The 13014-nt window shown below is 39.8% G+C and overlaps 1 protein-coding gene across 2 annotated transcripts in view; it reads left to right on the forward strand.

The window, feature by feature from the left end:
* The window catches only part of LOC126354635 (uncharacterized), a 146345-nt gene that overhangs the window by 116505 nt on the left and 16826 nt on the right, over positions 1-13014 (forward strand). For both annotated transcript variants that reach the window (XM_050004836.1, XM_050005625.1), the window contains one exon: positions 9209-9299. In XM_050004836.1, coding sequence (XP_049860793.1) covers positions 9209-9299 — 91 coding nt within the window. The remainder of the gene's footprint in view (positions 1-9208; positions 9300-13014) is intronic.

Raw genomic sequence — 13014 nt, forward strand, 5'->3', positions numbered from 1 at the left:
TTGAAAGCTCATGGCTTTTAAACTACATGATGTGGATGGAAGCTTGAGGGAGTTTTATCAGAATACTTTATTATTTTGCATGTAGACTGCACAATACAAGACATTAAAATAATTTATAGTACTCCACCACGTTATGGATATATATACAAAGAGAAGTTCATAGAAAGTTTGTGTCTGTTCGTCATAAATTCATCTTGATAATAAATATCACTCATAGGAATATTTGTGCATGAGTGGATGGGTATACACTGCCTGACAAGAAAAAGTGAAGCATCCAGAAGCAGAGGAGGAAATGAAATGAAGCTTTACAGGCTGAGAGGGTACAGGACATTATTTCAGTGATTAAAAGATTGAGTCCAATTTACAAAGCAAACTTTGCAATATAACCCTAACCTTTGACTGATACTGATGTACTATTTGCATTCCATGCTGAGCATTGCTTGTTGCTACCTGTGCTGAGAGGTGGCATTCATGCCACTATGAAATACTTATCATCCAATTTTAAGAAAACTGTTCAATGGGAAAATTTGATTTACCACATTTTATAGTCAGACATCTTCATTCGATAAGGGGCTTAACCTTTTTTGTTATTCATCATAGCTACTGCACTGCATCAAATTATGTAAAGTGTTGCATGACATTTTAAAGAGTTTGTAGAGATAGGAACACATTGCATAAACTTTGCTCGTGCTTGATTTTAGCCCATATGTTGTTGTATATGAAATGCAGATAAGATACATAAATTTTATTTAAAATTCAGAACAGAACAATGTCCCATTTTGTTATCAAATTATTAATTTCATATCCTGCAGATGGTTGCACATTATACTCATATTTCCATTCTTATACATTGGGGTTCATTTGGTCATAACAATCATTATATAAGGGGCATTCAAAAAGAAACAAGCTGGAGGCATAATTACAGAAACCAGTCATTGTATGTTACAAGTATAGACCCTGGCTGTTGAGACACTTATCCCTTTGCGAAACAAGGCAGTGAATGGCTGTCTCGTAAAATTCCTGGGGCTGTGATGTCAACCAGTTCCACACATACATCTGGACATCACCGTCCGAGGTGAATCATTTGCCCCTCAGAGCCTTTTTAAGGGGACCAAAATTGGTGTAATCACAGGGAGGGTGGCTGAGAACCTCCCATTTGAATTTCTGCAGGAGTGTCACGACTTTGTTGGCCATATGACGCTTTGCATTGTCGTGGAGCAGAATGACCTCAAGGGTGAGATTGCCTGGTTGTCATTTTGATTTGATTGCTTGATGAAGGGTGTTCAAGGCTTGGAAGTAACGCTGGGCATTCACTGTTGTCCTGTACTGCAGGAAGTGAATCAGAGGGGGGCCACCTTTCCTGCAATCGTGTGGACGGCAACATCTAGTTATGCATGCAGAACTGGTTAACATCACAGCCCAGGGAATTTTTTGAGACAGTCATTCACTACCTTGTGTCACAGTGGGACAAGCATCTCAACTGACAAGGTCAATACTTCTAACATACAGGTACTGGTTTCTGTAATTATGTCTCCAGCTCATTTCTTTTTGAAGGCCCCTTATGTTTCATAAATGGTTCATAATACTGAAACAAGGTTTTTTTTTGCAAATGATAGCATTCAAAGAGGCACACTTGTTGTACAATAAACACTTGAAACTTTTTTTGTTCATTAAGATATGGAAATAACTCGCAACAGCAAGGGGATCAGCAGTACAGGATAAGTAAACATGTCAATAGCGTTTTAAGGAAACATAGGGGCTGCATTTAAACATATCCTCAGCACCTGGGGAGTGGTGGGGCTGTCATAAGTTATCTCGTCCACAGCAGTTGAAGCATTAATACCCAGGATACTGGCACTGGGATGGAGTTGACATTCGAGCTTCTCCCAAATATTCCAATTGGGGACAGATCTGGAGATCTAGATAGCCATGGGAATACCTCAAAATTATGCTGACAGTTCATAGAGAAACATGCCATATGTGGATGAACATTGTCCTGTTGAAAAATGGCACCAAAATGTTCTTGTATGAAAGGTAACGTATGAAGATGCAGAATGTCAATGATGTACCAATGTGCCATCAGGGTTCCCTCAGTCACTACCAGCTGTGACCTGAAGTCACATCTGATGGCTCCCCACACAATGATGCCAAGAGTAAAACCGCTACACCCTTCGGGACATTGGAGAAATGGTACTGCTCCTGAGGTTGCTGTCATACTCATCGGCAATAGTTATCCTGATTAGTGCAAAATGACAGTTCATTGCTGAACAATGTGTGAAACCATTCAACAGCTGTACATGCTTTTAAGCCAAGGAATCATTCCAAAAACAGTAATTTGTGTTATAGTGTTTACAGGTGGAATAGTAATTTCCTAGTCTGGCTGCTGGTAGTGTCTTGGCGAATGCAGGATGACATAGAATGTTACAGAGAGTCCATTACTTGTCCTTAGATGGTAGGTGCAGGGATTACAGTGTGCTTGGTGCACAATATGGTGATCCTCTCTTGTGGTGATCGGACATAGTTGACTGGAACCTTGATGATGTACTTGCCTACCCTCACATTGCCATACAATCCAACGTTGGCTCACTGTCATGTCTGAATGCCAAAAAATCTGGATATTGCATAATTTGATCAGGCAACCAAATGGAGACCCACAGTGAGATGCTTTTCAAATTCTGTCAGATGCTGATAATGCTGTCTCACATGACTATGCAGTATCCCTGTGTTCTTCACAGTGATAACTCAACATCTGGTAATGTTTATTCCTCTTATATAGCCTACTACTTCTATGAACAACACTAATGCACTCTAGTGGCCGTTCTACCTATCACAGAGAACGGCAACTTTAATCATTTACATATCTGACACTGTTGTATGCATGCACAAAGTTAACTGACATCTGATCATGTCTTCTGGGTGCTTCACATTTTTGTCAGGCAGCGAATTTGAGAGAGGTTATATTTTATACCTCCTTGTAGCTGGATGGTCTCTTCAATTAATTATAGAATGCATGTTATGCCTATAAAGCTAGAACATATTTTGTAAGTATAAATAATGTCATACTGCTATTTCTGACATTAGCAAAGGCCATCATTGTTATGGCTCCATGCAAAGAAATTGTAAATAAATAAATTAATAAGTGAAGAAATACTGTCAAGACCATCCCAAGCACCATAAGACCATATCTCTATCATTCAGGTTGCACACAGTTACCTTTGGGCAGGGGTGTCCAACCTTTCAGCTTTCCTGGGCCACACTGCACGAAGAAGAAGAGTATTTGTGGGCCACACATAGTACTACACTAATAGAAAAATAAAAAAATGGGATGGTGTCAGATAAATGGATTTTTTTTAAAAAACTGATTGTGTGTTGGGTGCTCACTTCTTGGCCCATTTTGATACTTCCTTTGGGCTGCATGCAGCCAGCTGATCGCTGGTTGGACATTCCGGCATTTGGGGTTTTAACTGCATGCTATGACACTATGTGGCACCAAGATAAAACATAGCTTTACACAACTGGCACATCAAAAGAATGTAGTTTGTTTCTATTCAAGGTAGAGTGAGTTTTTCGGTCCCTTTATAAAAAGTATTAAAATTATTTGTGTGAACATAGCTTTGTCAACGGCCTTGCCACAGTGGTAACACTGGTTCCCGTCAGATCACTGAAGTTAAGTGCTGTCGGGCTGGGCTAGCACTTGGCTGGGTGACCATCTGGTCTGTCGAGCACTGTTGGCAAGTGGGGTGCACTCAGCCCTTGTGAGGCAAACTGAGGAGCTACTTGATTGTGAAGTAGCAGCTCTGGTCTCGTAAACTGCCATACGGCCGGGAGAGTGGCATGCTGACCATATGCCGCTCCATTCCGCATCAAGAGATGCCTGTTGGGCTGAGAATGACACAGTGGCCAGTCAGTACCATTGGACCTTCTTGGCCTGTTCAGATGGAGAACATAGCTTTACACAACTGGTACATCAAAAGAGTGTGGATCATTTCTATTCAAGCTAGAGTGAGTTCTTGAGTCCCTTTATAGAAAGTACCAAAATTAATTGTGTGTGATGACTTTAAAATTGATTTTAAAAGTGACAGTGCAAGGAAAAGAACGCTGAAAAATCTCCTAAATTCATATCATCTGATTTTGACTGTCTTCTTTCCTGACAGATTATGCTGAAAGTCTCACCAAGGCCTTCACAGACAGGCACTATCCCCCAGAAATAGTCTGCAAACAGATTTCCCATGCCATTTCTGCACACACACCCAATCCTCCTGCCATCCCCAAGAGCCAGCTACAAAAAGAGTGCAACCTTCATAGCCCAATACCACCCTTTTCGTTATTTATCATCATGCCTGAAAGAGAGACATTTTCCCAGTCCCAACCCTTTGCCACAGGGATCATATCCCTCAGCACTTCTTATCTTACTGCATCAAAGGCTAAGCCACTGGTGAAAGCAGCCATGTTGCATACCAGCTCTGCTGCGAACACTGCACAGCTTTTTATATTGGTATGACTACCAACCAACAGTCCAAAAGAATGGATGGCCACTGGCAAACTATGCTCACTAGCAAAGTAGGCAACCCTGTGGCACAACATATAGCTGAATATAACATGCTTGATTTCAATAACTGCTTCACAACCCAGGCCATCTTGATCCTCCCCTTCAGCACCAGCTTTTCTAAACTCCGCAGATGAGAGTTATTCTTTCCAATCCCGAAATTATCCCGGCCTCAGCCTAGAGTAACCTACTGTCCCCACCTCCACCATCCAAAGCTTCCACCCCCTTCGTCCTAACACCTCCTTCCTTTTCACAGTCACTCGCCCTTCTTGTGTGCTGCTCTCTCCTGAGGCACCTGCCCATCCTTTCCCCCTCCCTGCTCCTCACCATTTCTGTGCCCCATTTTTGCCTCCACAGCCCACCTCCCAACACTGTGCGTGGCAGTCTCATCAGGCCCCATTTAGTCCTGCACACCCTGCTAGACAGCACTCTTCTCTCTTCCCTACCCATACCCTGTTGTCCCTCCCCCGCCCCACTCCAGATTGCTATTCACATAACTGTCACATTCCAGTTGGAGCTGCCAGTGGTAACAATCTGTGTGCATGAGGTGTGCTTGCGAGTGCAAATGTGTGTGTGTTTTCTATGCTGAAGAAAGCTTTGCCAAAAGCTATAATGTGGAACAGTCTCTTTGTTGTGCCTGTCTGCAACTCAACCACTCATCTTTACAGTGAGTAGCAATTTATCCTTTTCCTAATATTGTTGATATTCCAACCTGGTGTTTCCACTGTTTGAAATACACCTCCTTGATACTGACAAGGAACAGATTGAGTCATTAATTAAATCTTGAGGGGTTCTCATGGATATGATGAGGTTTCTAGCCAGATACTAAGGCAGAATGCTGCATATATTAGCCCAGTACTTAGCCACAATTGTAATTTTTCCTTTAGAAATAGTCATTGTCCTTAGAAAAGGAGAAGGGGATAATGTAGACAATTTCAGACCTATTTCTACACCATTACTGTTTGCAGAAGTTATTGAAATGGCTACATATGTATAAGGGTAAGTGATCACCTGATTTCACATAATCTGTTGTCAGACATATAGTTTGGTTTAAGAAGAGGCTTAACAACTGAAAATGCTATAGTCTCTTTTCTCAGTGAGGCACTACACATCTTCTTTGATTTAACTAAGGCATTTGACTATGTGGGTCACAAAATATTACTGCAGAAGATGGGTCATCAGGGAACAATAGGAGTAGCTTCTTCTTTAAGAACAGACAGCAACAGGTCATTCTCCACAGTATTGAGGATGGCAATGAAGTGGCATCTGACTGGGGCATGGTTAAGGGGAGGGTGCCAAAGGGATCAGTGTTGGGACTGCTGTTGTTTCTTACGTACACACGCAACATGCCTTCTGATATGAGGGTTCATTCAAAAATATTTCACTTTGCTGATAGATAACACTAGCTTGGTAGTGAATACTGTAGACTGTAACATTGGTGATGTATCAGATACGTCATTCCAAGAATAAGTTCAGGCCTTGCAGAAAATAAATTGATGTTAAATCACAGAATGACTCAATTTTTACAGTTCCTAGCACACAGTTCAACTAAAACTGACATCTGATTACACAGAATTGGCATATGATTAATGATTCTGAACAATTCAAATTACTATGTGTTCAGATAGACAGTAAACAGTCATGGAAAGCCTGTGTTCAGAATCTTGCTCAAAAAACTGAATGCTGCTATCTTTAACATTAGAACAGTATATGCAATTATTTTCTGCAATGTTCTTTGGTGTTAAGAATCACCAGCTTTCACTCAGTTATTACTAGGCAGTGTTCTGCTGCATCCCTTTTCCTAAACACAGGTATAAGGAAAATCTTAGCATAATCCTCACACTCGCAAGTCTAAGCTGAAGAATTTCAATGGAATCAATCGATCACTCCTTCGACTCTGTTCCTGGGAAAAAGTTAAGCTAATGCCCGTGAGTGTTGATTGTGGTAAGATGTACTTGCAGCTTGTCATCTGCATAGGATTTGTCAACGTTTTATTTATTTGTGTTAATTTCATTTACTGACCCACACCATGACCACAGAGATTTGCTCCTCAATTTCTTTCTACGGAACTAGATGTTTGTGTGTTTGTGTGTGTGTGTGTGTGTGTGTGTGTGTGTGTGTGTGTGAGAGAGAGAGAGAGAGAGAGAGAGAGAGAGAGAGAGAGAGAGAGAGAGAGAGAGAGACTATTAGCAAATATGATATTTATTGTTACAGTTTGTCATAAGAGACATTGACATGTATACAATACATCATCAGATCAGCTGTTTACAAAAACTTGACATACCAGTTTGTTGATGCATTAGATAGTAAATATAGCAAAACAAATTATTTGTGCTACTGTAATGATTCAATATCATACACACCTTCTTTCTTCCTGCCAAAGTTTATTTCAATTAGGCATGTCTGCCTGGGTTAAGCTATATATCTGTCAAAGTCTGTATGTTTAACCTTCGGTTTGCTTAGTCCTTATTATAACTTGAAATTTTTAATCAGTTACAGTTCCTCAACTATTACAATTGTTAGTTTAAAGATGAAAGTCTACTTTTGCCATGTTATTAATAACTAAGCACAAAAAAAGAAAACATGATATCAGACTGCCATTTCAGAAAGCAGAAAGAAACTGAACATTACTAAATTAACACAAAAGTCATCTCAACGTCAGCTTTTTTATCTGCACATAATTTATAATGCAAAATAAGACAGAAATTGTCACTGATTTTATCTACAGAATCAAATCTATGTAAGAATGATTTAATACTGTATGAACAATAGGGAAAGGATAGATTGCTACTCATCACATAAAGATGGTGTTGAGTAACAGTCAGCCACAGTGAAAAGAATACTATAAATTTGTAAGCTTTCAGATAAAGTTCTTCCAGAGACGTGGAACTCTCACACAACAACTCACACATACATGGCTACTGTCTCTGGCACTATGGCCCAATTGCCACAGCAGCCAGAGAATGCAGGTATTTGTGTGTGAGTGGTTGTTGTGTGAACAAGACTTTGCCCGAAAGTTTATATATTTCTAATAGTCTTTTCATTATGCCTGTCTGCAACTCAGTGCCTTCTTTATGTGATGACAGGCAATCTATACTATCCTTCCCACATTGTTGTTATTCCATCCTAGACTTTCCACTGTTTAATTCAATATGGACTGCAAGGGAATTAATCAGAGGAATAGTGGTACTACCTTAATTACCTAAGTTACTGAAAACACCATTTGTTTGCCTTACTTAAAAATGTTGTAAGAAACAAACTGTTTGCCACCTTTAAAACAAATGTTGTTAATCTGTAAAAGGCAGCTGTGGATATAACTTGAATTCCTTTTTTTACAACTATTCTCTGCAAACTACTGAGAAGTGCAAGGCTGAGGGTCCTCCTATCGTACTACATGTTAGGGTTTCTTCCCATTCCATTTGCATATGGAGCACAGAAAGAGTAGCTGCTTATTTGCCTCTGAGCATGCTGTAATAAGATATTTGTGCAAATCACAGTCCTCAGATGCTGAGAAAATGGTAAAATAGATTAGATCTACATCTACATACATGCTCCACAAACCACCACATAGTGCTTGGTGGAAGGTACCCTGTGCCACCAGTAGTCATTTTCTTTCCTCTTCCACTCACAGATAGAGCGAGGAAGAAACGATTGTCTGTGTGCCTCCATATGAGCCCTAATTCCTTGTATCTTGTCTTTGCGGTCCTTATTTGAAATTTATGTTGGTAGCAGTAGGATCATTCTGCCGTCAGCTGCAAATGGTAGTTCTCTAAATTTTCTCAACAGTGTTCCTCAAAAAGAACGTTGCCTTTCCCTTCAGGGATTCCCATTTGAGTTCCCAAAGCATCCCCATAACACTTCTGTGTTGGCTGAACCTATCAGTAGCAAATCTGGCAGCCCACCTCTGAACTGCTTTGATGTCTTACTTTGATCTGACCTGGTGGGAATCCCAAACACTCCAGCAGTGCTCCATAATAGGTTGCACAAGCATCTTATATGTGGTTCCCTTAAAGATGAACCACACTTTCCTAAAGGTTGCCCAATAAACCAGAGTCAACCATTCATCTTTCCTACCACAATCCTCACATGCTCGTTACATTTCATATCCCTTTCTAGCTCTATGCCCAGATATTTAAACAATATGACTGTGTTAAATAGGGCACTACTAATACTGTATCCAAAAATTTTGGATTCGTCTTTCCTACCCATCCACATTAACTTACATTTTTCTATATTTAGAGCCAGTTGCCATTCATCACACCAAGTAAAAATTTTGTTCAAGTCATTTTATGTGATCCTGAAGTCACTCATCTTCAACACATTCCCAAATCCATAGCATCATCAGCAAATGACTGCACATGGCTGTCCACCCTCTCCATCAGATCATTTAGATATATAGCAAATAAAGTGGTCCTATCACACTTCCCTGGGACACTCCTAATGATATGAGATGCAAGATAAAGAAAAATTTTGTGATTTAAATAAAAGTCATAGTAATCTGGTATAAGAAAGCTAGAGCAGGAATTTGGACATGTTTGCAAGAATGATCCCCTAATGTCCCAATAACATACAATGTTTTGTAAAGAACACAACAACACATACCAAAGTATTGAGTGTATTTGTTTCCTGTAGTACTCTACTCAGTTCATCCATTGTTCACAGGTAAAAGCAGATGTTTCACATGCAGAGGCCATCAGCAGTGGAGAGACAACTGGTACATTCCTGCAGTGTGCAGGCAGTGCAACACACCAAGGTAGTCTATTGTGGTTATCACTCCATTTTCATTTACAAACTAACATTCATGCATGACTTTTTTTCTAGTTCTTTTTTTACTGAATAGCAACCATAGTTGATAAACATTTCCCACTCCTGCACTTCTCACAAATACCCCCTGCACTTGACACATGTCTTGTCTTTCAACAGTAATTATTTATTGAAGTACTGAGACAAACCCACCATGATCATTGCCGTCTCCCACTCTCTCTCCAGTCTAGCTTCACCCAAAAAAATTCTTTCCTCCCAGAAGAAGAAACATATTATTTCAAAAGCTACAAGTGCTGTGATATATTTTTGCTGTCTCTTTGTAATTTTAACCTTATTAATACTCCTTCTCAAGCTGCTGAACTGAACTATCAACATCTCTTGCTGGATGTTTGTAAACTGTTAGTATTATTAGCTTGTGTGATTCCAGCTCCAGTCTTGGTGTACAGCATTTAATGAGGTGTACCAAGGACTCTCCAAGTGCATTACATTAGAGCAGAAACTAAAGCTTTTGAAAATTTGCATCGTGGTGTGTGCTTCTAACATAGAAGGTTCTATTGTTTCTTTTACTGCAGAATTCCAATAAGATAAAAGAGTGGGAGAAGGACTAGTACATTTAACAGTCATATGAGAGTAATCACAAACTTTTAATTATCAAACTGGAAAAAAATAAAGTTACAGAATTAATATTTGTTTATTTTCAGGTACATGTCTATAGTATATACTGAAACCCACACACCAAAGTGCTGCAGCACATCTTTGAAGGACTCAAAACAAAATGGTACAGCCTACTGATGAATTAGAGAACTGTACAGTAATTCATTTTCTACATTTGAAGGGACACAATATTTCAAAAATTCATACTTAGGTTTTAAGTTTATGGCAACAATGCAGCATCATATGACACAGTGGATAGGTGGGACAGTAGCTTCCAGTGTACTCAGACAAGTCAGAATGGTGAAGAACTAGTGGCTGACCATCTGTCCATGGAGAACAAGGAGTTGCAAAAGAGATAAAGGTCCTGGTGCCCAAAGACAGATATATCACTATCAAGGTGACTGTGGAAAAAATGAAACTTTGTTGTGGACCTTCATGACATTTTGAATGTGAATACTGATGTCACCCATTGGGCTGTGATGGATTCTGCAATCCACTCAAAAAGCCCACTGGATGTAGGCAGCAGCAAAAATGTTTCATCTCTTTCAGGAAAATTCAGTTATGTCATCAAATATTTAATGACCGTAGACCAATGGCTAGATGTATTATTGTGATCCTAGGACAAAGGAGCATAGCAAACTGTGGAAACAGAGGTACCCCTACACCAAGAAAGGAAAAGACCTAACTATCACCGGGCAAGATGATACCGTGTGATGTTTTTTGGGTTTTCCACGATGTGGTGCTAACAGATTACACACAACTATCACAAGAGCATACTATCAAAATCTCCTGATGGGGTTATGTGATACTGTCGAGTTGAAGCATCATCACCTCAGAGGATGTTTTTGCTCCTTGCCAACACCCCAACACATACTGCAATGGACACAGTCACACCCTAACCTCCCCCCCTCCCCCCATATTCTTCTAACATAGCATTCAGTGACTACTTTGCTTTTCCTTGTGGAAAGAAACCATTGAGTAGCAGGCATTTCCATACCATGAAGATGTGAGTTTTGAGGTGTAACATTTCCTGAGCAGCTGAAATCCAAATTTCTATAAGTAATGTCTTCATAGTGTCATCCACTGCTGGGAAATATGTGTCATGGTGAAGGATGAATAGGCAGAGGAGGACAAACACTATTACCAAGTTTCATGGTTACAGCTCGATTAATTTTTCTTTCCCAAAAGTGATAATTAAAACTTTATGACTACCACTCTTAGTAACTATTATCTTAGTAGAGACTGTACTAAAGATAAGACATTTACAAAGAAAAAAATTAAAAACTTAATGGAAAAGAGAAATGGTAGTGCTGGAGGCAGTTTTCATTCATATTCAGTTCCATATTTTTGGCACAAAGAAGGGGGTATTGTACTACCTTGATTTCCTGGCTTTGCATATCATTTAACCTGTAAAAAGTTGAAACATTACTGACTTTAGTTGCTTCTTCTGCCATTTTCATGCACTAGCTGGCAGATCAACTGCTAAGTGCTAAAACAATTTAAAATAATCAAATCAGCACCCTGAAAGTTAATTTTCATTTAATGCACAGTTATTGTCACTAAGCACAGTGATGATGACCATGTTATACATAATCAGTTCCAAAATTATCACTCAACAGGCCAGAAAATTACAAAGGCTTCATATAATCAAGTAGCTGTACTGCAAGAATCTTACTTTATTAATGCTCATGTTAGACTTTATGCCAGGGACAGTAGCTAATGCTGAGTTTCAAGGAACTTTACACACTGGAGAATAATGGCAGAATGACCATAGTTTCATTCACAGTGCCTATTTAAAATCTGGTACTGGAAAGTTTTTAGAGAACATTAAAATTCAGAGCTACTGCAACTGATTTACAGCATAAAACATAGGAATTGAAGGCAGTAACTTTACACATGTGGCACAGAAGAGACTTTAATGTAATTGGATGGGTGAGAAAGCTCTCACCAAGCGATGCCAGGAGAACACACACATAAAAAAGGTATTATGTATTCAAGCTTCTGAAGCCAGCCCTTCTGGCAGAAGGGTTGAAGGGGAAGAAAGAAGGGTGAAGGAAAAGGAGGTTTAGGAAAAGGGATAGAGCTCACAAAAGTCAGCCAGAAGCCTGGGTCAGATAATTATCCAACCACCTTAGTTTAAAAACAGATCTCCAGGGCCATCACATCAAATCCTGGTACTGCCAATCACTCAAAAAGAAGCAGCACTTGACACTCAGTATTATCTTGGTCTTGTAATTATTACTCAGCTACTTTGGCAAGGCCATGACTCCCTCAAATCATGTCCTGAAATGAGGTCCATCCTGCTTGAAATTTTGCTTGTTACACCTAGAATAGCTTTTCATCACCCTCTCAATCTCTGTAATATGCTTGTCACATCACAAGCTCCTTCTGCACTCATCTCTATACCCTATGCCTCCTACCCCTGTGACCATCCTAGCTGCACGATTTGCCCTATGCACCCTCCTACCACACTACCTATACCAACACTGTAACTGCCGAAACATATACTACCAAAGGGAGAGCCATCTGTGAAATGATATGTCCTATACCAGCTGTTATATAAACACTGTTCGGCATTTTACATTGGCATGACTACCATCAGGTTATCAGTTAGGATGAATCGGCATAGGCAGAAAGTGTATACTGGCAACACACAATATCCTGTTGCAGAGCATGCAGTACCACATGACAGACATGACCTTGGTGCCTGTTTCACCAAACATGCAATCTGGATTCTTTCCCAAGAGACCAGTTTCTCAGAGCTCCGCTTGTGAGACCTGGGACTACACCATGTCCTTGGTTTTTAACACCCACCTGGTCTTAATTTACGTTAATTTCTTTGGTCTCAGCATTTCTTCACAGTAATCATTCCTTTCTTCATTCTATTTTAGTTTCCTACCTCTTTCATTTACAGATCTTTTTATTTTTCGCCTTTCTCTCCCACCTGTATCGTATACAGGGCACTTAGCTTTTCGCTCTTATTGACTCATGCATGATGTTTTAGCACTAATATATGTCTTGCATATTACCTTATCTTCCACCTTTAACCT

Source organism: Schistocerca gregaria, chromosome 1 (genome assembly GCF_023897955.1).
Source record: "Schistocerca gregaria isolate iqSchGreg1 chromosome 1, iqSchGreg1.2, whole genome shotgun sequence".
NCBI lineage: Eukaryota > Metazoa > Arthropoda > Insecta > Orthoptera > Acrididae > Schistocerca > Schistocerca gregaria.